The following is a 20,528-nucleotide window of genomic DNA, read 5'->3' on the forward strand; positions in this document are numbered from 1 at the left end:
AATTTATTTATACTGTTTATAGCCCTTAATCACAAAAGACTCTCAAAGGGCTTACAGGCCCAAAGTTGACAAATATTAATGACATTCCCCAAACTTAACCTCTGACGAGGGCAAAGAAAATAAAAAATATATATAATAAAAATTAAATATTTAAAATATGTAATATTAAAAAGGTGGTTTAATCACTATGTATTAGCAATACAGTATTACTTTACACATGAATATTGCATTCACTCATTGGCCATAGCATTAGGTACAACTGCACAGTCAAATCAGATGAAAAGCTGCATCAGAAATTCAAGTCTTACAAAGATAGAAATATTTACCAAACACATATTAAACAATATGATGAATACACCTTCCAATATGATGCAGCGCAATTCCTCTTTGTAACGGCAGTTTTTCTATTATGTGGTGTATTGGGTCTCAGGTTGTGGAGGTGCAGCTCATGCTGTGGAGGCACATCAGGAGGCTTGTCCATAAAATTACAAAACACCAGAACAAGTTCTGCCTCAAATTATAAATGGATATCAGTTCTAACCAACATAAAAATGTTCTGATATTTATATAACTTTTTACATGAAGTAGGAATTGAGTGTGTGCCATCTTGGCAAAAAAAAAAAAAATCTTCAGTTTTCCGTTTGTTTGATTTCACATTGTGCCACATAATGGAAGCAAAGTTCTCACACGCACGTGCACATAAGATGTAGGTTAACATGAAAATGACAGAAATGGACTTAATGTGACAATTTCTGAATGACTTCTGTGACTGCCATAAAGGATCCCAGTCGTGTAGCCTGCATGTGCCACCAGAGAATATACAGCTGTGGCATTTCCTGTTGTCCAATACTGGAACTTTCCGGTCATCAATATAACAACCGTGAAGTAATGTGCTTGGGAGAATCAGTGACAACACATACACTAACCATGGTCACGTTGAACAGGGCAAAGGTTGTTAACCAACAATTATTCTATACATGACTTTATTGTGTTTCATAAGTTTAGGTCAAACTCAAAAGGAACTTCCTTCAATATGAATATTTTTTGTGTCAATAAACTACATTTTGGATAAAACTTTACAATGTCATGTCATTTTTAAGTTTGTTAAAGGCAGTTAGTTCATCTGTTAAAATATATGGATTTTTTGAGGGCGATGCCGATACCAATAATTGGCGGGGATATGCTAAGCATACTAAGAAATTAGAACCATAGATGTCAAAATAAAAAAAAGCTCAATGTCAAAAATGTATTTGATAAATCATCTTCTGTGGTGGATCCTTATCAATCAAGTATACATTAAAAAAAAAAAAAAAAAAACAGGAACAGGGGTCTGAGGCTGTCGCGGCCCAGGCGATGAATGAAGGGGCGGCAACAGCCCAGGCGATGAGGGGACCTGAGGCTGTTGTCGTGGAGGCAGTTGAGGCCACAACGGACAAGGTTCATGGAGTTAAGGCCTCAGCGGACGAGGTTCATGGACTTGAAGCCGCAGCGGATGAGGTTCATGGACTTGAAGCCGCAGTGGACAAGGTTCATGGACTTGAAGCCGCAGTGGACAAGGTTCATAGACTTGAAGCCGCAGTGGACGAGGTTCATGGACTCGGAGCCTCGGCAGACGAGGTTCATGGACTCGGAGCCTCGGCAGACGAGGTTCATGGACTCGGAGCCGCGGCAGACGAGTTTCATGGACTTGGAGCCGCAGCAGACGAGATTCATGGACTTGAAGCCGCAGTGGACGAGGTTCATGGACTTGAAGCTGCAGCGGACGAGGTTCATAGCCTTGAAGCCACAGTGGGCGAGGATAATGGACTTGAAGCCGCAGCAGACAAGGTTCACGGACTTGAAGCCTCAGTAGACGAGGTTCATGGACATGAGGCCGCAGCAGACAAGGTTCCGTGACTTGGAGCCGCAGCAAACAAGGTTCATGGACTTGAAGCCGCAGCAGATGAGGTTCATGGACTTGAAGCCGCAGCGGACGAGGTTCATAGCCTTGAAGCCGCAGTGGACGAGGATAATGGACTTGACGCCACAGCAGACGAGGTTCATGGATTTGGAGCCGCAACAGACAAGGTTCGGTGACATGGATCCGCAGCAAATGAGGTTCATGTACTTGTAGCCGCAGCAGAAGAGGTTAATGGACTTGAAGCCACAGTATAGACTAGGTTTATGGACTTGAAGCCGCAGCAGACAAGATTCCGTGACTTGGAGCCGCAGTGGACGAGGTTCATGGACTTGAAGGCGCAGAGGACGAGGTTCATAGACTTGAATCCGCAGTCGACGAGGATAATGGACTTGAAGCCGCAGCAGACGAGGTTCATGGATTCGGAGCCGCAACAGACAAGGTTCCGTGACTTGGAGCCGCAGCAAATGAGGTTCATGGACTTAAAGTCGCAGCAGACGAGGTTCCGTGACTTCACAACCAACGCGTGCTGCTCTAGTACTTTCCCAATTCCGAGAGGATTTCTTTTTCTTTGTCTTTGCAAAGAAGTAGTAGTGGGAGGGGGAAGAGACAAATAAAATAGAAAAAGAAAAAGAAAAGAAAAGAGACAAAAAAAATGAGACAAGGGTGTAGGGTGAAATTAATGGGATTGGGCCTTAAATTAAAGACAAATAAAAATTTAACACTGTTACTCAAAACAGCTTTGTATATTCACCGATGTGTCAGTTGTCTCCTATCCAAGCACTCTCTCCCGCCCGCACAGAGCGCATATTCATATCAGGCTTTTGATGACATATTAATCGGATGCGTGTGGATGAGCGTTCACAGTGCAGACGCATCACAAGCATATCCGATTTATATCCACATACGAAAGAGGCCCAGGATTATTAATATAGGAGAAGTGCTCACTATCAAAGATTTAGACTGTTTTGTGAACAATGTTTGAGAGAAACTGTGATAGTATATGTGGAAGAAGTTTTACATCTTTGAGTCCATCATAAAAAAATGGGCACAAAAACAAGTGTTTATTCTTTATACTTATACTTTATACTTTCGTTGAGTATTAAAATCTACTGTATTGTTTTCCATAATATGTCGTTCAAATTTTTTTTTTTTTTTTAATGCAGATGTACCTACATTCATTATAGCACATTAGTTTCTTTTGCTCTAAGCATTTTTTTTTTTTTAAACTAACTTGATTTTACACAATACTGTGAGGCTCTTCTCCATTGAATCATAACAAAAAAAGCACAGCATGGAATTTTAATGTTCCTTGCTTTGGCATGTATATCAAAGTAGAGACCTAACAACAAAACTTTTTTTGAAGCTCTATTAAGCTGGGATTCATTAGTCAGTCATGATTAAACTGTAGGGAGTATCACGCATAAACATTTGGACTCTCGCTTGACAAGCATAATTTTCTTTTTAGCGATGTGGTGTCTCTTCTTGTTTGCTTTTTCGGTGCTTGAATTTAGAAATGTTCCTATATCTGTAATTGATCATTTCTGCAACCCACGAGGGGTTACGGAATTCATTACAAACCAGGCCTTGCTTTAAAATTAGGATAGCCTGTCACCATTAAAAAGACCATAGGTCATGAAGCTGGTGAGAGGCGGTCCTCGTAAAAGCTAGAAGACAACCTTGTAACTTGAGTCTACAAGCATAAGGACATGCCGCGCACGTTCACGAAATGTGTGGGGTGGCGATTTAGGTCAAGGATGTGGGTCAAAAGTAGGGCTGGGCAATAAATTGAATTAATTCGATTAATTGGTCCATTTAAAGTACCACGATGTGAAAATTAGCTAAGTCGTGAAATCGAGGTGCTTATTAGTGATGGGACGTTCACGAACTAATCGAGTCTTTGGAACGGCTCTTCGATTAGTTCTGAAAGAAGCAAAAAAAAAAAAAAAAAAAAGACAGATGACACTGCTCACTGCGCATGCCTGCTTTAGCGTCATGGCACAAGTTAGAACACAAGTCACGGAGAGAGGGAGAAAAGAGGAGAGGAGGCACACAACATTATCCTGGCAAAAGCCGGATGGATATGCGCTTCACTCAAGTGAGTTCTCCGCAATTCGGCAATATCCATCTGGTACCTCTCCACGGTAATTTGGTCGGGAAAGGTGGGACATTCTGTAAAATGATTCGAGCTGATTGGATGATGCAGCATTCTACACGTTTGTTTTAACCAATCACAGCCATTGGTGAAAATGTTGTCTTCGTTCTTGCCGAAGGTGGGGGGAAGCACATACATCTTACCAGCTAGAAATGCACGGGCCCCTCGCTGTTCAACGTTCAACAAGGAAACGGTGAGTAATTCTGCAAAGACATAATTAATTGCAGCGTCCAATCGTCCATGTTGGGTTTGTTTGTTAGCCTCGGCATCAGCGCTAGGTTCCTGGTTTCGTCACAGTTGCGTATCGCGCCCCTATATACAATGTCGCTCTGTGATTGGTCCAATCGGCGGAAATCAACGGGAGCGGGACAACATGTATTCTCCGGAGTTTGTGAACTGATAAATACCGCGAGAATTCATCTTGTGAGAAGGTTAACACAACATCAGTGTGGGAGGAAAACTGGGCAGGGGGAGGGGAGGAGCTGCCGGAGGACTTGCGACCTAGGAGAAGTTAGAGGCTAAAGGGTAGATTTGATAGATGTGACAGTTAGACATTGTATGTAGAGTCTACTGTCTACAGTGTAGAAAGTAGTCAAAACATCGCTGTTGCAGTGTACACATGCACGTGCTGGCCAATGTATGTAAACTGTTGTACACTACATATGTATATTTTCTTATGTTTTAAGAGAATAAAACATAATTGAATGTTATTTTTTTAGACTATTCCATATGTCAAAATGAAGTAATGTTTGGCACAATTCCCAAAATGCCAAACGTACCACCTACTAGGGGTGTTAAAAAAAATCGATTCGGCAATATATCGCAATACTACAGCACACAATTCTCGAATCGATTCAATAGGCAGCCGAATCGATTTTTTAACATCCATTTTTGATTAAAAAAAATTAATAAATTCAACAAAACGTCTAACTTTCACACCTTAAGCATGGAAGAATGTTATATTAATGGAACATTAAGCCTTAATATTTTATTTCAATGCTTTTCTAACATGAAAAAGGTTACAACCTGTTTGTTAAATACAGTGGCTCACAGTTATAACTGAAGTTTGAGATCAATAAATAATAAATTTTCATACAAATCTTACAATGTACAAGTTTACTGAATGGTATTTTCTAAATTGAGTAAAAGAAATCATAACAATCGACTTGTAAATTCATATCGGGATTAATCGGTATCGTGACCTATGAATCGTGATACGGATCGAATCGTCAGGTACTAGGCAAATCACACCCCTACCACCTACTATGACAGGAATTCCACCCACGTCATAAAAACTTAAAAATATTTTAGAAGACCATGTAAATTTCCCAGAGGGAGCCATCCCAAAGGGATCAATAAAGTCAAGTCTAAGTCTTCTCAGTGTAATGTCTTAACTAACTCCTATACACTTAAAGCCTACTTTATACAGTAACTATGACATGAATTGTGATGTATCACTAACCTCAGTGTTGATTATGAGTAAAACATTGATTCAAAATAATGCTAAAAAGTAGGGGTGTTAAAAAAATTGATTTGGCAATATATCACGATACTAAAGCACGCAATTCTCGAATCGATTCAATAGGCAGCCGAATCGATTTTTTAAATATAAAATAAATATAAAATATTCAACAAAACGTCTAACTTTCACACCTTAAGCATGGAAGAATGTTATATTAATGGAACATTAAGCCTTAATATTTTATTTCAATGCTGTTCTAATATGAAAAAAGGTTACAACCTGTTTGCTAAATACAGTGGCTCACAGTTATAAAACTGAAGTTTGAGAGCAATAAATAATAAATTTTCATACAAATCTTCCAGTGTACAAGTTTACTGAATTTTTCTAAATTTGAGTATAAAAAAATCGCAACAATCGACTTGTAAATTCATATCGGGATTAATCGGTACTGAATCGAATCGTGACCTATGAATCGTGATACGGATCGTATCGTCAGGTACTCGGCAATTCACACCCCGACAAAAAAGCATAAAAGAGTCTTTTGAACGGTTCTTTTAAGTGAACGGTTCCTGGTTGAACGCTCTCGTCAAAGAGCCATCAGTCCCATCACTAGTGCTTAAAAATAAATACACCCCTTGGGCGGCTCGCATCTCCTTACGCTCGTTGTTTTGGGGTCCTTCGATTGGTGGCTGGCGCACTTACTAGGTACGTTTCCATTACCCCTTTTCGCAAAAATAAAAGCGATATTGTACTATTTCGATAAAGTACAATTTCAAATTGTCGGTGTTTCCACTGACGAGAGTTTCGCTTCTGAGGCGCAATTCTCGGAATGTTCCGTCTCACGAGACCTCGCTGTTCTGGAGGCTGTGCTCATGATGTTTACGGTAGATGGACGCCCGGTGTAGTTATATTACTTTAAAAACACTCACCCCTCATCGGGCGGTTTTGGGCATTTAGTGTTGGTGTTGTTGTGGGTGCCCCTCGGCAGTTGGCATTGCAAGCAGTTCTGACACGAAAGCGAGTGCCACCATACTTCCTACTTCCTGTAATCCTGAAATGTTGTTGTTCTCATGCAGAAGCTGGGTAAAAGGAGGGCTACAAATTGTTAAAAGTTTCTGATGTTTTCTGCTATATTAACCAGACATGGCAGGACAGGTTTTCAAGTTCTCCTCTCCTTCAACTTTTCGAAGGGGGCTCGCTCGATTACATCTCTCTCTCTTTTGCGCTCATGACGTGCAGTAGCCGATACAAATCACTTCAGCATGTGAAACAAAAATACAAAACCGAAATTAATCATTCTCAAAACAAATAGTAATTGCAAGTTTATTAAAAATACACATAAACGTGTTACATTCCTTTCCTCCGTGACCGGGCGGGTGTCACATGACTACTAATGCGCAAAGTGTTTCCATTACACTTTTGAAAAATACTTCTTTTTCGATACGTCTCAAAAACCACCTCATGAGAGCGCAAAAACTTTTTTGCGATATTTGAGATTTTTTTCGCAAATCCGGTGTTTCCATTACCAGCTTACTTTTGCGAAACATGCCTTTTGCGCAAAACTGAGGGTAATGGAAACGCACCTACTGATGACGGCACGCTACTATATAGCGAAGCTGCGGTATGTGACGACATCGGAAGGCGCACAGTACCCCGCAACAGTCGTGCAGGCAGTTCACACATCACCACCTGTTTGCTACTTCTGCCAAACGCTACGCTGCCTACTCGCCGCACATTATGTCTACTGCAGAAGACGAAGACTTGATACCAAGAAAAGGGACTCATGTTATGTCTATTATATGGAATTGGTTCGGCTTTTACAAGAGCGACGTAGAGCAAACTACAAGTGTGTGCAAGGTCTGCCGAACAGCTATTAAAACGAAGAGCAGCAGCACAAATAACCTCTTCCAGCACTTGCTTCAAAGGCATCCGAAAGAATGGGGGGAATGCTCACATCTTGGGGAGTGCGGCGTGGCTAGCGCTAGCAAGGACAAGTGCAAACACACCGTGAAACAACTTTAGCCATATTTAGTACCGGGGGAAACATTGTGACATGCACCAGAGAGTCATTTGCCAGCTAGATTTTCTTGCAAGGAATTTAAGAGTTTAATTACAATTAAAGGTGATGCTGATTGTTATAAGCCAGGGATGCTCATTACGTCGATCGCGATAGTAGTGGTCAATCGTGGCGTGACATTAAAAAATATCAGTCTATCATTCATCCTATCACTTCATTGATATAAATGAATTTGACATTCAGGTGACCAATGAAGCGCAAACAACGGCTCTAAGTGCAGCATAACTTACGATGCCAGCCTATCATCAATCCCGTTACAGTCTTCCCTCGCTATAACACGGTTCACTTTTCGCGGTCTCGCGGATTTTTTTTTAAGTGCAATTTTGCATATTTTTTTACAGTAATATACCCATTTTATAAAATTTATGAAGGTTTGAACATGTCAATGTTTGAACAAGAGAGAAATGTGAGAACATGTAAATGCCTCAATGAGAAAAGTGTATAAATTGTGCGGTCGGGGATTTTAGAGCCTTAAAACCTTTATAAGAGTTGTAAAACATAAAGCTAACTACTTCGCGGATTTCATTTATTGCGGGTATTTTTTGGAACCTAACCCCAGCGGAAAACGAGGGAACACTGTACTTGATTTACATACAGGACAACCAGTCAGATGACAACTGAATTTTGACCTATAAGTCACCGCTCATGCGCAAACAACGGCGCTAAGCGCTAAGATAGTCAGCGAATTACCTCTGATTTTAAGCCATCGCTAAAGCTTATGGTCATCAAAATTAATGAGGGAGCGGGACTAATTAACTCATTGAATACCAGCCATGTTCACTGGAGCAAACACCTCAATACCAGCTGTTTTCCTGGATTTTGACTGATCTTGCAAGGCCCACAGAATATTGAGTTCTAATGCTAATTAAACATGGGACATACCAAAAGGAAAATTAGACTCTTTTCTTTCGACAGAAAAAAACAAAAAAAAGTATATTGCTATCTCATTCCGTTCTTTAGTTATCATTGTTTGAATATGGCTAGGTTTTGTGAAAATTACCATTTTTGACCAAGAAATGGGAGAAAAGGAGCTTTTTGTAAAAACAGACATTTCAAGGACAACTTTGACTTTAACACTGCTATTTTTTCTTCTGTGACAGCTCAAACATCTAAATAATGTTTTCCTTCTATAAAACAACAAAAACAACATTACAAAAAGTGCTTTTGACAACAAAAATAACAGTTTATTGAACATAAAGAACTACTGAACTAACGAATTGAACTATGTACATAAATGCCTGACAGTGCATGTGGGATGTCTTTCGGCTGCCATCCGGTTCGCTGCCAGCTCCAACCATCCCCACAACTTCTAGATGCACCACCTGTATATTGTAGAACCATAAACAATTGCAAATGTTCGATATTTTATTGCTGCAGTATGAAGTATAGTAGGCTACTTTTATTCACCTTTCTTTGTACCAATAAAGGAAGGCAAAGCTCTCTGGCTGGTGGATTCATGTGTAATTGATAAACAAAATATATATTTATGTAAAAGTACCACAGGGTTCACAAGTCGATCTGTTGTTGTTTTTTTGTTGCTACATATTGACATTCTCCCACCTCTCTCTAAAACGATAACTAGAACTAAAACACTAACAATGACAATACACTTTTTGGTTTTTTTTGCTACATATTGACATTTCCCCACCTCTCTCTAAAACTTTGACTATTAACTAAAACATTAACAATACACAAGTCCGTCTATCAACCTAGCGATTGTGCACACGCACGCACGCACAGACACCCATATATTTGTCCATTACATTTACAAGATGCACGACTTGTACATGTATTATTAGTATTACTGGCAATTTTATTCTATGGTAGGACAAAATGATGCATATAACTGCCTTATGAGGGCATTGGGGGTGTGAGCTATGAATGGGAACTTAGCAAGTTAGCAGGTTTTCTTACCTCCTCGTTCTGGAGCGGGGTTCGGAGAAGACTCCCTGCTGCTTCAACTCCAATCTGAAGGCACACACTCATCTGAAAAGTCAGGATCCAAATCTGGCTCATAATCGTCATTGTGGAATATTATTGAAAGTATGCTGGGTCTACACTCGTCTGGCCTAAATCTTCGGTTAGAAAGATTGCAGCGAATCCAGAGATGGGGTTGAGTGTCTTTAATCACCACAATGATGGCAGAACATGGATTTTTTGATTGTTGATGGTATTAAAGTATGAGGTCGTGATCTTGATAAATTGTAATGAAGTTGTGGAGTTGTGGTTTTCTATAACAAACAAATAAATGTAAACAATTACAATGAGGTCCATTGAGGCATCGCACGAAATAATATCAATTGTTTCAAGTAATAACGAAATATATCAATGGCACAAAGAATTTTACAGTCATATTTGTACACTAAATAAAGCAGAACACTATTCCTTGTGGTGCAGTCTGTTTACACGAAATATCCACAAGGGTGGGCCAAAGACCACATAATAGACTAGAAATTACAGCGTGGATAATGGCTGCTGCGGTAAAATGTAAATAAAGGCAGAATTCAGGCGTTCTACATGGGTTAACTCTACTTAGAATTGACAAATTGTATAAAGAACTATAAAGAACTTATTATACTTACAGTGTCAATTACGCACAACAAGCGAGTTAACATGGAAGTCTGATACGGTCGTCTAACTCTGGCCGCTCCTTCTGCGTACTGAACACTAGGATCAGAATGCGCATGTCAATTGGTGCAGGAATAACGTAATCGAGAAGTCTCTTAAAGGGCGCAGCACGTTAGAGCAGGGAAATTTGCACAGTCATCCTCCAAATCGGTATAATTGTCATGATGATCGGTATATTCCTCCTCGCTGGACGCGGCCGGCGGAACGTACAAGGGCTGCTCGATGCGTTTCTTCGACGTGAAACGATCGCCGCCATCATTCCTTTGATGACAACGCATTTTCAGACGAAAATAACTCATCTAGTGTTAGCTGTTTTGTTTTTCTGTCCATCGCTCGCACACTTTCTTCCTCCGCGGCCTCCGCTTTACTCAAACACGTTATTGTACATTCACAATAGTTAGGCAACAGTTGTTATCGTGTATACCAGCAGAGTTACACATGCTGTTTGTCACCTCTACACAAACGTTTGATGAACTAGTGAAAGCTAGTTAGCGAGCTAGCTCGTAGCATGTTAGCGCTTACCTTAGCATATTTCTGTCTGGATCTGAGGATGTTGATTTGCTGTTCAATCATATTCTTCACGCTCGGATTGTTTCCACTCCTCCAATTAGTTGGGCTGACCATAAAATGTCTGACTGGCGCGCGTCGGCTGTGATCAACGGATGGCCGTGAAGCCAGCCCGATCGTCACTGCTTCCAAAACAGCAGCCACTAATGTCCCACCTCCGCTCTTTCCATTGGGGGGGGAGTGTTGAGATGATGCAAAAGAGAGTCGTCACATTTAATGGCCATAGTTAGTCGTTACAGTACAGGATCAGTTTAAAACTGAAACCACAGCTGGCTACGAAGTTACTCTGTAAATTCCCATTAAAAATATAGCTTTCGGCAATTCCTGACGGCGGCGCTATACGGTCTGTTTGCAGGGTTCGGCAATTGCCGAACATGGCAGACAAAGAGTTAAGTTGAGTAAAAGCTATGAGTAGCTTTTTTCTTTTTTTGCACAAGCTATGTATGTGGCATTTAAGTTGAGCAAAAGCTACGAGTAGCTTTTTTTCTTTTTGCATAAGCTATGTAGGGCATTTAAGTTGAGCAAAAGCTATGAGTAGCTTTTTTATTTGCACAAGCAATGTATGTTAAATTTACGTTAAAACTAATTCAAAAACGGTGTAAAAACATTTTGCACAAAATTTATTTTTGAATAAATCAAATCTTGTTTAATTTTTTTTTTAAACTTTTGATTAAAATCGATTAAAATCGTAATCGTCCAGAATGACAGAGAAGAAGAAGGGGAAAAAAAAATAAAAATAAAATAAATAAAGAGATTTTAGTCAAAAGTGTTAGAAACTGTACTCAGCAAATTGAGGGAGATCGTAGAGACAAAATGAGACGTATACAAGTATCGTAACACACAGTTCCCACAGTTTTGTGACCCCATCACAAAAACATTCAATTAGAAAAGGAAAAAGGAATTACTGAAGGGATGTCACACTATTGTGTATTAAGAATAGAAATGGTGATGTTTGCTTAGAGAAAATCAATTTTCTCCATGAAGATTGCTCTGATTTATTGCCTTGAGTGAGAATAAATTCCGTGCAGTTGACTTTGTCAGACTCCCCATGATCAGGGCAGAATGGAAGTCATTCTCCATGCCGACTTAACAGTAGCCAACTTTACATCATCCGCAAGTGGAAATCTTCTTGCAGTTCCTTATAAACATACTTTACACGTCGATCTCCTACATAGACTTCAGTGAGTCTGTTTATGCTTCCAAAATGTACGACGCCCCTCCTCTGCGCTGAATTTAAAGGAAATGAGAGGAGCCGCTTCGATTGGCAAAAAGTCCATTTGATGGCAGATGGTACAACAAACCTGTGCATACACCTGTTGCCATTGTAACACTATTTATTGTACATATAATTATTAAATAAATATTGCTTTGCAACCACAATAATTTACTAATGTCTCAGGTTCAACCAGGGACGGACTGGGGGGAAAAAGTGGCCCCGGAGTTTTGACGGACCAGCCCACACGTGTATTGTGGAGAGCCAGCCAGTCTGGTGTTTCGCGAAGAAATGTTTTGTTTAGGTTTTTTTTTTTTTTTTTTTTTTTTTTTTTTTTTACCATAAACCACTGCATGTAGAATATCACGTGACTAAAACCGTAAAACAGGTGTACGGGCTTCCTGTGTATGCCGCAATAGCTAACACGACAACAGGTTAATGACTATATTGTTAGACCCTTTCAGTGTGTGTGTGTGTGTGTGTGTAGGGGTGTGTGTGTGTATATATATATATATATATATATATATATATATATATATATATATATATATATATATATATTAGGGTTGTCACAAGAATCGATACTTCGGTGCCAAGTCGATGCCAAGATTCTGAAAATGTGACGGTACTTCATTTTCTACAATACCCGAAGTACCGTTTGGTATCGAGCCGGCATATCTGACCACGTCTTTTGTGTTGTTTTGGGGTGTTTATTTTATTTATTTTTTTATTTTTTTAATCCCACACGCACTCATTCACACAAGCTGACATCATGTAAACTGGGTGGATATGGGCGCTTATCTGGCAACCCACGTTACGTCTAATGACGTCACGTGACTACCCTCCCGCTGCTACAATAACAAGGAAGTAGAGTAACATGCGTGCAACATGACAGTAGCCCGCACATCTGCGGCGTCTTTAACTGCAGCGGCCCCTCAATTAGTTGAGAAGAAAAAACACCAAAGTCACGTATAGAAGTACTTTGAATTTGACATTGATGCGCAGGGATTGAGATGCCGAAACCGTTTCCAGCCGAAAGGGGAACACATCCAACTTAGTGAAACATGGACATCCAGACTTGTACAAAGAATTCAAGGCAAGTGCATTTGAATTCCCGTCTTATAATTGTTGTCCATATCTAAACTAATAACGTTAGTACGATGACCCCACACTCAATGAGCTACTTTGCGAAGTAACGTTACCGTTATGTTCAGCCTCGTCTGTCTGTTGTTTGTGTGTGTGAGTGAGGCTACGTGCTTCAACTGGTTGGTAAATAAGCACAGTATGAGATTTTTATTTTTTAATGCTACATGCTCTGTGATGCATTTTTTCATTTCATGTTCGCTCCGTTTGTTCAGTGTGTATGTGTGTGCTACGTATGTATGTTGCTGCGGAGTTTCAAGCTTATCTGGTCCAGGCGTGAATCTCCACGAAGATGAAGCTTTGAAGATGCTTTGTAGCTCTGCCCTGCATCAGACAGAGAACCTCGGTGGAATCAACGCTGTCCCTCGAATGTCAAACCAGCACTCATAAAACCAATCTGCTCTATCAGGAATTGAAATTAATAATACAATCATGAATTACTGTACAATATTATATTTCTATATTTCTATAAGTGTAACTTTAAATACTGGTCACAAAATAAACGCTAAACTATTCAGATGTCAATGTGTCATTAACAGTATTATTAATAAAATGTCACACAATTGAAAGGATAATGTATCTAATAAACAATCTCTTTTCCCATTCACATGACTTTTAAGCAATTTGTAATTAACCCAATATGAATGTATGATGTAATAAAAAAAAAAAATCAGGAAAATGTGTCAAATTTACGGAGCCCCTAAGGTGACATGGTAGGAAAAAAAAAACCAACAACAACTTTGCGTTCCCTCGCAAACGCAAAGTTGTTTTGCGAGGGAACGCAAAGTTGTTTTTTTCGCCTGCCATGTCACCTTCGCTGCGCCGTAAACACTTCCGGGTGGTCTTCCATGTAAACAATAGCGACGAGGATGGAACGTTTTTAAACATGAAACAAAACAATGGGAAAGCTTTCCCAAAGCGACTAGGATGGAGCATGTATTTTTCCACTGCTTTGTTTACACGTCGCTTTTGTTCACATGGAAGATGACCTGGAAGTGTTTACGCCGCAGCGAAGGTGACATGGTAAGCGAAAAAAACAACTTTGCGTTCCCTTGCAAAACAACTTTGCGTTCGAACGAAAAGATTGCGAGGGAACGCAAAGTTGTTTTGCGAAGGAACGCAATCTTTGCGAGAGAACGCAAAGTTTTTTGCGAGGGCACGCAATCTTTGCGTTCCCTCGCAAAGATTGCGAGGAAACGCAAAGTTTTTTTTTTTCTACCATGTCACCTTAGGGGCTCCGTACAAATTCACCTGACTCACTCGGCATTTCTAACTATCCGCCATTAGACACGGCATCAACAAATGACGCAGTTAAAATTAGACGTTCTCAAACAGAGACAGATGCTTTACAAAACTTAAAACTCATTGAATGTAAGAACCAAAATGTTGCTATACATTTATAACTTACTCCGGTCGGTTTTAATTAAATGACTAATAAAACAGTTCAAGACTTTGGAAAAATCATAAACCTACAGAAAAACTGACCATTACACGGCCGCTAGCATTCGCTACGTAGCATGCTAAAAGTTCACTCACTCACCGGAGCAAATCAGTATCAAAAGCAATCCTCCGGTCAGAGTAGTCTGGAACTTTCCATCAATGACTTACTAGGTGTGTGGACTCAAAAAACTCATGAATACAGCAGTATTTTGTTTTAGAAAAATTTTCTCACCTTTTCTACTGTGTCAAAGTTTGTTAGCGGCGTCGAGCACTGTCTCGCCTGTGGCGCTATTTTCCTAGCATGCAATGCGCATATCACCGTATTGGCATATATAAAGGGCCATCTAGTGGCTACTTTAAACCATAACAGTCTTCAAAATAATTCCCAGTCAAGATGCAAGGCTTTAACATAAAATAAATAACAATAAAGACAAAATAGAAATCAATAGTCAGTATATGGATATGGAAGCCCAAAAGTATTGAAGCCCAAAAGTGTCAAAATTCAATAAATAAAAAGGTCAATTTGAAATAACTATCCTGTAGATAAATAACAGACAATTGTGTAATATGGCCATTTAATTTTAAAATGAGGTGTTAGTATTATTATGAAAAGTGTTATGCTATTCTTTAATATACTGTATAACAAATATTTTATTTTGATTAAATACATCATAATGATTATTTTTAACGTCATACTTTTTAAAAATAATGACATTTGATTTATTTTCAAGGTTTTATAAGATAAGAAAACTTTTTTTTTTTCCAAAGTCAGATTTAATTTCATAATGTCCTTTTCCACAATGGTCTTCTTGTACATAATAGCGTTTTACAGCCGAATGACTTGGTCTGTCAATCAAATGACATGAGGCAGAGCCAGTTACGTGTTTGGCTGAGTCCCTTATAGAGACATTAGCAGCAGCACTTGCAGAATCGATTCACGCGTGGAGAGTTTAGGTTTAGCGCCTGATGAGGAGCCGCGGCGGTCACAGGCTTGCTAAAGGATGGATGAGGGAGATAAGTCACTTTCAGAAGTACTCCAAGCAGTAGCAAATCGTTTAGAATCGGATCATAACGTAAAGGCCTTGTTAAACTTCTGCGTCAGGCTACAGCGTAGGCGTCACGGCGATCTAGGCTCACACAGGTGGTCCCACCCACTGACTTTGGTTGGCAGACCAAGTCATTCGGCTGTAAAACGCCATTATGGAAAAGAAGACCATTGTGGAAAAGGACATTGTGAAATAAAAACTGACTTTGTAAAACAAAGTTTTCTTATCTTATAAAACCTTGAAAAATAAATTAAAGGTCATTATTAAAAAAAAAAAAAAAAAAAAAAAGTGTGACGTTAAAATAATCATTATGAAACATTTAATCAAAATAAAATATTTGTTACAAATTAAAAATAGCATAACACTTTTCATAATAATACTAACACCTCATTTTAAATTTTAACGGCCATATTACATAATTGTCTGTTATTTATCTACAGGATAGTTATTTTAAAAATAACCTTTTTATTTATTGAATTTTGACACTTTTGGGCTTCTGTGGTTTTTTGTTGTTGTTGTTGTTGTTTTTGTTTTTTTAAGCAGGTTGGATTTGTACAAACACAGGAATGTTACGCCATTTTGCCAAGTGTCAAACTGATTTGATTCTGCACAGCTGGATCAGTCTGCATATTTTGAAGAGATAGAGGCAGAAGCGATCTCATTGGTTTTGACATTTCGCAAGGAGTCTGGAACAAATGGTTCCAGGGCAACCGTTCCAATAAAATTGAAACATGTCTTTGATTTTAAAAAAAAAAAGGCAAGCAGAAAAACACTGGTGCTGTTTTCAACACCGGCACAAGATTGTACTATTAACTTTACTTCACCCTTTTGCTTGTTCGTCTGTTTATCTGTAATTTTGCAGTTTTTCCTAATAAAAGAAGACACTTTAATCTTTCTTTTTGTAGATTCCATGTTTTTATAGCAATACAAACAATATTCTGTGGGCCTTGCAGAATCAGTCAAAAATCCAGTAAAACAGCTGGGATTGAAGGGGATTTCGTCTGTGAAAATGGCAGGGAGTGAATGAGTTCAAAGTCTAATAGAAGACCAATAAATCCTGTAGCAGTTGGACACAAAATATGAAAAGCAGGTATTGATCCAAACCGGTGGGCGGCGGGTGTGGGTGGGGTGCGGGGGGGTCGTGGGGGCGGTGTGGACCGGTGGGGCGCTGTGGGGGCCTGCCAGGCATCGTTCTGCGGCGTTGGGCTCTGTGGGGCGGGCCGGGGCGGGGGTGCTCCGGGCATCTGGGTTGGCTCGCCGACCGGTATCTGCCCGGGTGGCGTGGGGGTGGCCTTGGTGCTGCCGCGGCTTGGGGGATTCCGGGAGGCGGTGTTCGCTTTGCTGGGCCGCGGTTGATGGCTCCTTTCTTTGGTGGCGGTCATTATGCATGCCAGATCCATCACACCAGCATCTACTGAAATTCAAACAGAACCCGCCTCTCCCTCCCACTGCTCGTTGAATCAGTGGGTGTTGGTGTCTGTGGATCTCACTCTGCTTTGTCTATCCTTCCCTCCTTGCTCTCTTTAGTTTTTCCTCTGGTCTCTTGAGATCTCCTTAATTTGTTGGAATTTAGAGGTTTCTGGGGTTGGCGTAAGACTCTGGTTTTGTAACCATGCGGATGGCAGGAGGTGTTTGGTTGGTGCTGGATTTCACTTTGATGGACTGGATGTGCTGGTTTCTGTGGATCTCACTCTGCCTCGTCTATGCTTCCCTCCTTCCTCTCTTTAGTTTTTCCTCTAGTCTCTTGAGATCTCTTTAATTTGTTGGAATTTAGAGGTTTCTGGGGTTGACGTAACTCTGATTTTGTAACCATGTGGAAGTGTTTGGTTGGTGCTGGATTTTACTTTGATTTATCTTTCTTTTCTTTTTATCTTTTCTGACTTTCTCTGGTTTACTGACCGTCTGAACCTCACGACTCTGATGAGACTGAAGTATCCGGTTAAGGTGAAGGGTAATGTGATTTTTATTATATAAAATATAGATATAAATTCACACGCATTTGCACGCGCATACACGGATACACCCACATACGCGCGCACACGCACGCACACATACACGTAAAAAACTAAATAAATAAAAGAGAGAGCAATGATGATAAGACGTTGAATCGGTAAGTACCGAATGAACAATTCTGAGCTTTCTCTTTAAAAAAAAAAAAAAAAAAAAGAATTCCGACTATATTAAAAGGCCATCATGAAAGCTGATGGCAAGTTCAGAGATAACTCTTCCAGTTTAAGATTCATGTCATTCATTTATTTGAATACTTTTAGAATTGTTATGATGCCACACACCATGTTGCCACAATCAAAAAAAAATTTACATTTTTTTTTTTAAACTTGGTTGATTATTTACATATCTGTTTGTCAATGCGCCTTATACAAGAAGTAGGCCTATTATTTTATTTTTATTTTTTAAACTTGTAAAGAACATCAACTTGTGGGATTCACAACGCAGTGGGAGTTGATGGAAACATAATATGAGCCAAATGTCCACTTCTCTTGCCAAACAGTTTATTTGGATCATGTTACTGTTGGCTCTTATTTGTTGTTTTTGGTGAATTGGATGATGCAAGTGTGAGATCAAACATTTCACCCATTACGTCGGACATGAGGAAAATTGTTTGTTAAACAAGTTGTCAGACTGGCACGTTCATGCCTGGTCAGTGGTCACACAATGCTACCATCACAAGTTATTGAGCAAAAGCAATGAAGATTTTACACAATTTAATTTACGTATAGCAAGAATCATTATTACAACTGAGAAATAATAATAAATAATCGATCAAGCTCAAATTTCCACAAATCGAATTTTCATTTGGAAGCTGGAGCTGCCTGCATGCACTGCAGAATTTCTGGCTGTAGAACACAACAAAGAAGATTCAATCTTTGGCAAAAGAACACAAACAACGATTATGAACTACAGAGGTATACAATGAATGACAATAACTTGATTATCATGCCTTGCAAACAAACCCAATAATAAGTTTTGTTGACAAATCACAGAGTGCTATTTCCTGAAGTTTAGGGCTAGCAAAACGGCAGCAAACATAATCCGACATGTGATTTTCACATTCTTACAAAGTGTTCAGATCTGCCTTTGTCATGTTTGGAAATGAATACCTTTGAAGTCACAATACATCAACCATTCTGGGAGATTGATAGCATCATTTAATCAATATTATTCAGAAACGAGCACTGTTATAGAGATCATTTCTAAACTCTGCGGTTAAGAAAATGATTGGATGGATGGATGGATGGATGGATGGATGGACGGACGGACGGACGGACGGAAATGCTAATGTATACATCACATATATTAAGAATTTTAATTACCTTTACACTAGGTTCAAATGACTTGAAATATTACAAAGGCATTTATTCACTGTGTTAGTGTATACTCTTTTATAGTTTATTAATGGAACCCATAAATTAAGTTTTCTGAGTTTTCTGCCTGCAACTTGGACCACCACAGACATGAGTGTAATTTGGCCAAGATGACTGACTGCTGATGAAGGCCATGTTAAAATGATAATCATAGGTAGCCCCATGTATTGTACAAGGCCACTTTTTACACACACAGATCGCTCTGTCTCTCTCACTCACTCACTCACTCACTCACTCACTCACTCACTCACTCACTCACTCACTCACTCACTCACTCACTATACCCAATATACTCATTGTATGATCATAAGAACTTCCAGTTGCAAAAGTTGCTCTGGATGCATCAGTTGTACCTGCAAGCTACTAAATGAGCCCACATGATGCATGACTTGTTTTGCTATCAATAAAAACTTCAGAATAATAACCATCATCCATCCATTTATTATCTGAAGTGCTTATCCTCCCTCACGAGGGCTCGCGGGCGCGCTGGATCTTGTTCCAGCTGTTTTCGGGCAGTAAGCGGGGTAACACCCTGAACTGGTTGGCAGCCAATCGCAGCGAGTGATAACCTTAGCGATTCAATTAGGCTGACTTCATAACACACTTACAAGAAAAGACAAAAATGTCAACAAAGCGTGTGATTTTGCAGCTGCATAGAGCAGAGAACAGAAGATCTATTTTCAAAAGGATCTTCTGTAAAATAATGACCATCTACAAGGGAACAAACAAGCCAGGCAACTCAAAGTGGTTGCCAAAATTAAGAAGAAAAAAAAAAAAGACTTCCCTTGTCAGATGATGGGTTTATTTTCTTCAAATTAGTTGTTAATATGCACGTCCTATTCAGCCTTCAAGATTCTATCTTCTTGATTAATGATTCGTTTCCTGCTTTGTGACTAAAAACTTGAATAAGATCCCGATCTGTCACTGTTCCATGAGACTGTGAGGAAGTTCAGTAGTTCTACAAGAAGAAACATTTGTCTCAGAGAGCATAAGAATCATTTGTGCCTCAAGAACGCAGATCTATTTTCTCACTCACTGCAAAAAAAAACATGAGATGCATTTGATCTGACATGCCTGCACTTTCCCAACTTGCCTCACAACTCCAGAAAATACACAATGTTGACATGCTGACTTGCCAGGAATGATGGCATGATGTCAGAGTGGGCTTTTTTATATTAAAGAGAGAACTCACTTGCCACACATGAGCATCCCAACAATGTTTAATTTGGTAAACCACAAATTAGCAGCTCAAAACCACATATGCCAATTTAGATTCCATGTTGTTCCGTTCTCTGTGAATAACAGCATCCGGTGGTTGTAGCTCCGAGAGTGGGGAGACCACACTGAGAAACGCAGTTTAAATGAGTCACACAACAGTCGTGACTCATGCCACATATTTTTTTTTTCTTTCGTTCTTTCTTTTGTGTCTTTCTTTATTGATCCAAAAAACAGCATGTTGTTGCCTCTAAACGTCTGGTCAGCGGAACCAAAACGCCGGGTTCTTGTTTCACGTCGGA

General features: G+C 39.6%; 1 protein-coding gene across 8 annotated transcripts in view; it reads right to left on the reverse strand.

Annotated features, from left to right (window-relative positions):
• Positions 1-12,426, reverse strand: part of LOC144014227 (uncharacterized) — a 62,007-nt gene extending 49,581 nt beyond the window's left edge. For 4 of the 8 annotated variants that reach the window (XM_077513885.1, XM_077513884.1, XM_077513887.1 and 1 more), the window contains exons 1-2: positions 10,742-12,426; positions 9,506-9,577 (exon numbers count right to left, since the gene is read on the reverse strand). In XM_077513885.1, coding sequence (XP_077370011.1) covers positions 9,506-9,577; positions 10,742-10,843 — 174 coding nt within the window. In that variant the 5' untranslated portion in view covers positions 10,844-12,426. Of the gene's footprint in view, positions 1-8,753; positions 8,914-9,505 lie in introns of those variants that run through there. The other 4 variants (XM_077513888.1, XR_013282432.1, XR_013282431.1 and 1 more) reach the window with 4 other exon arrangements.
• Positions 12,427-20,528: the final 8,102 nt, after the last annotated feature.

The sequence above is a fragment of the Festucalex cinctus genome, chromosome 2 (genome assembly GCF_051991245.1).
Source record: "Festucalex cinctus isolate MCC-2025b chromosome 2, RoL_Fcin_1.0, whole genome shotgun sequence".
Classification (NCBI taxonomy): Eukaryota; Metazoa; Chordata; class Actinopteri; order Syngnathiformes; family Syngnathidae; genus Festucalex; species Festucalex cinctus.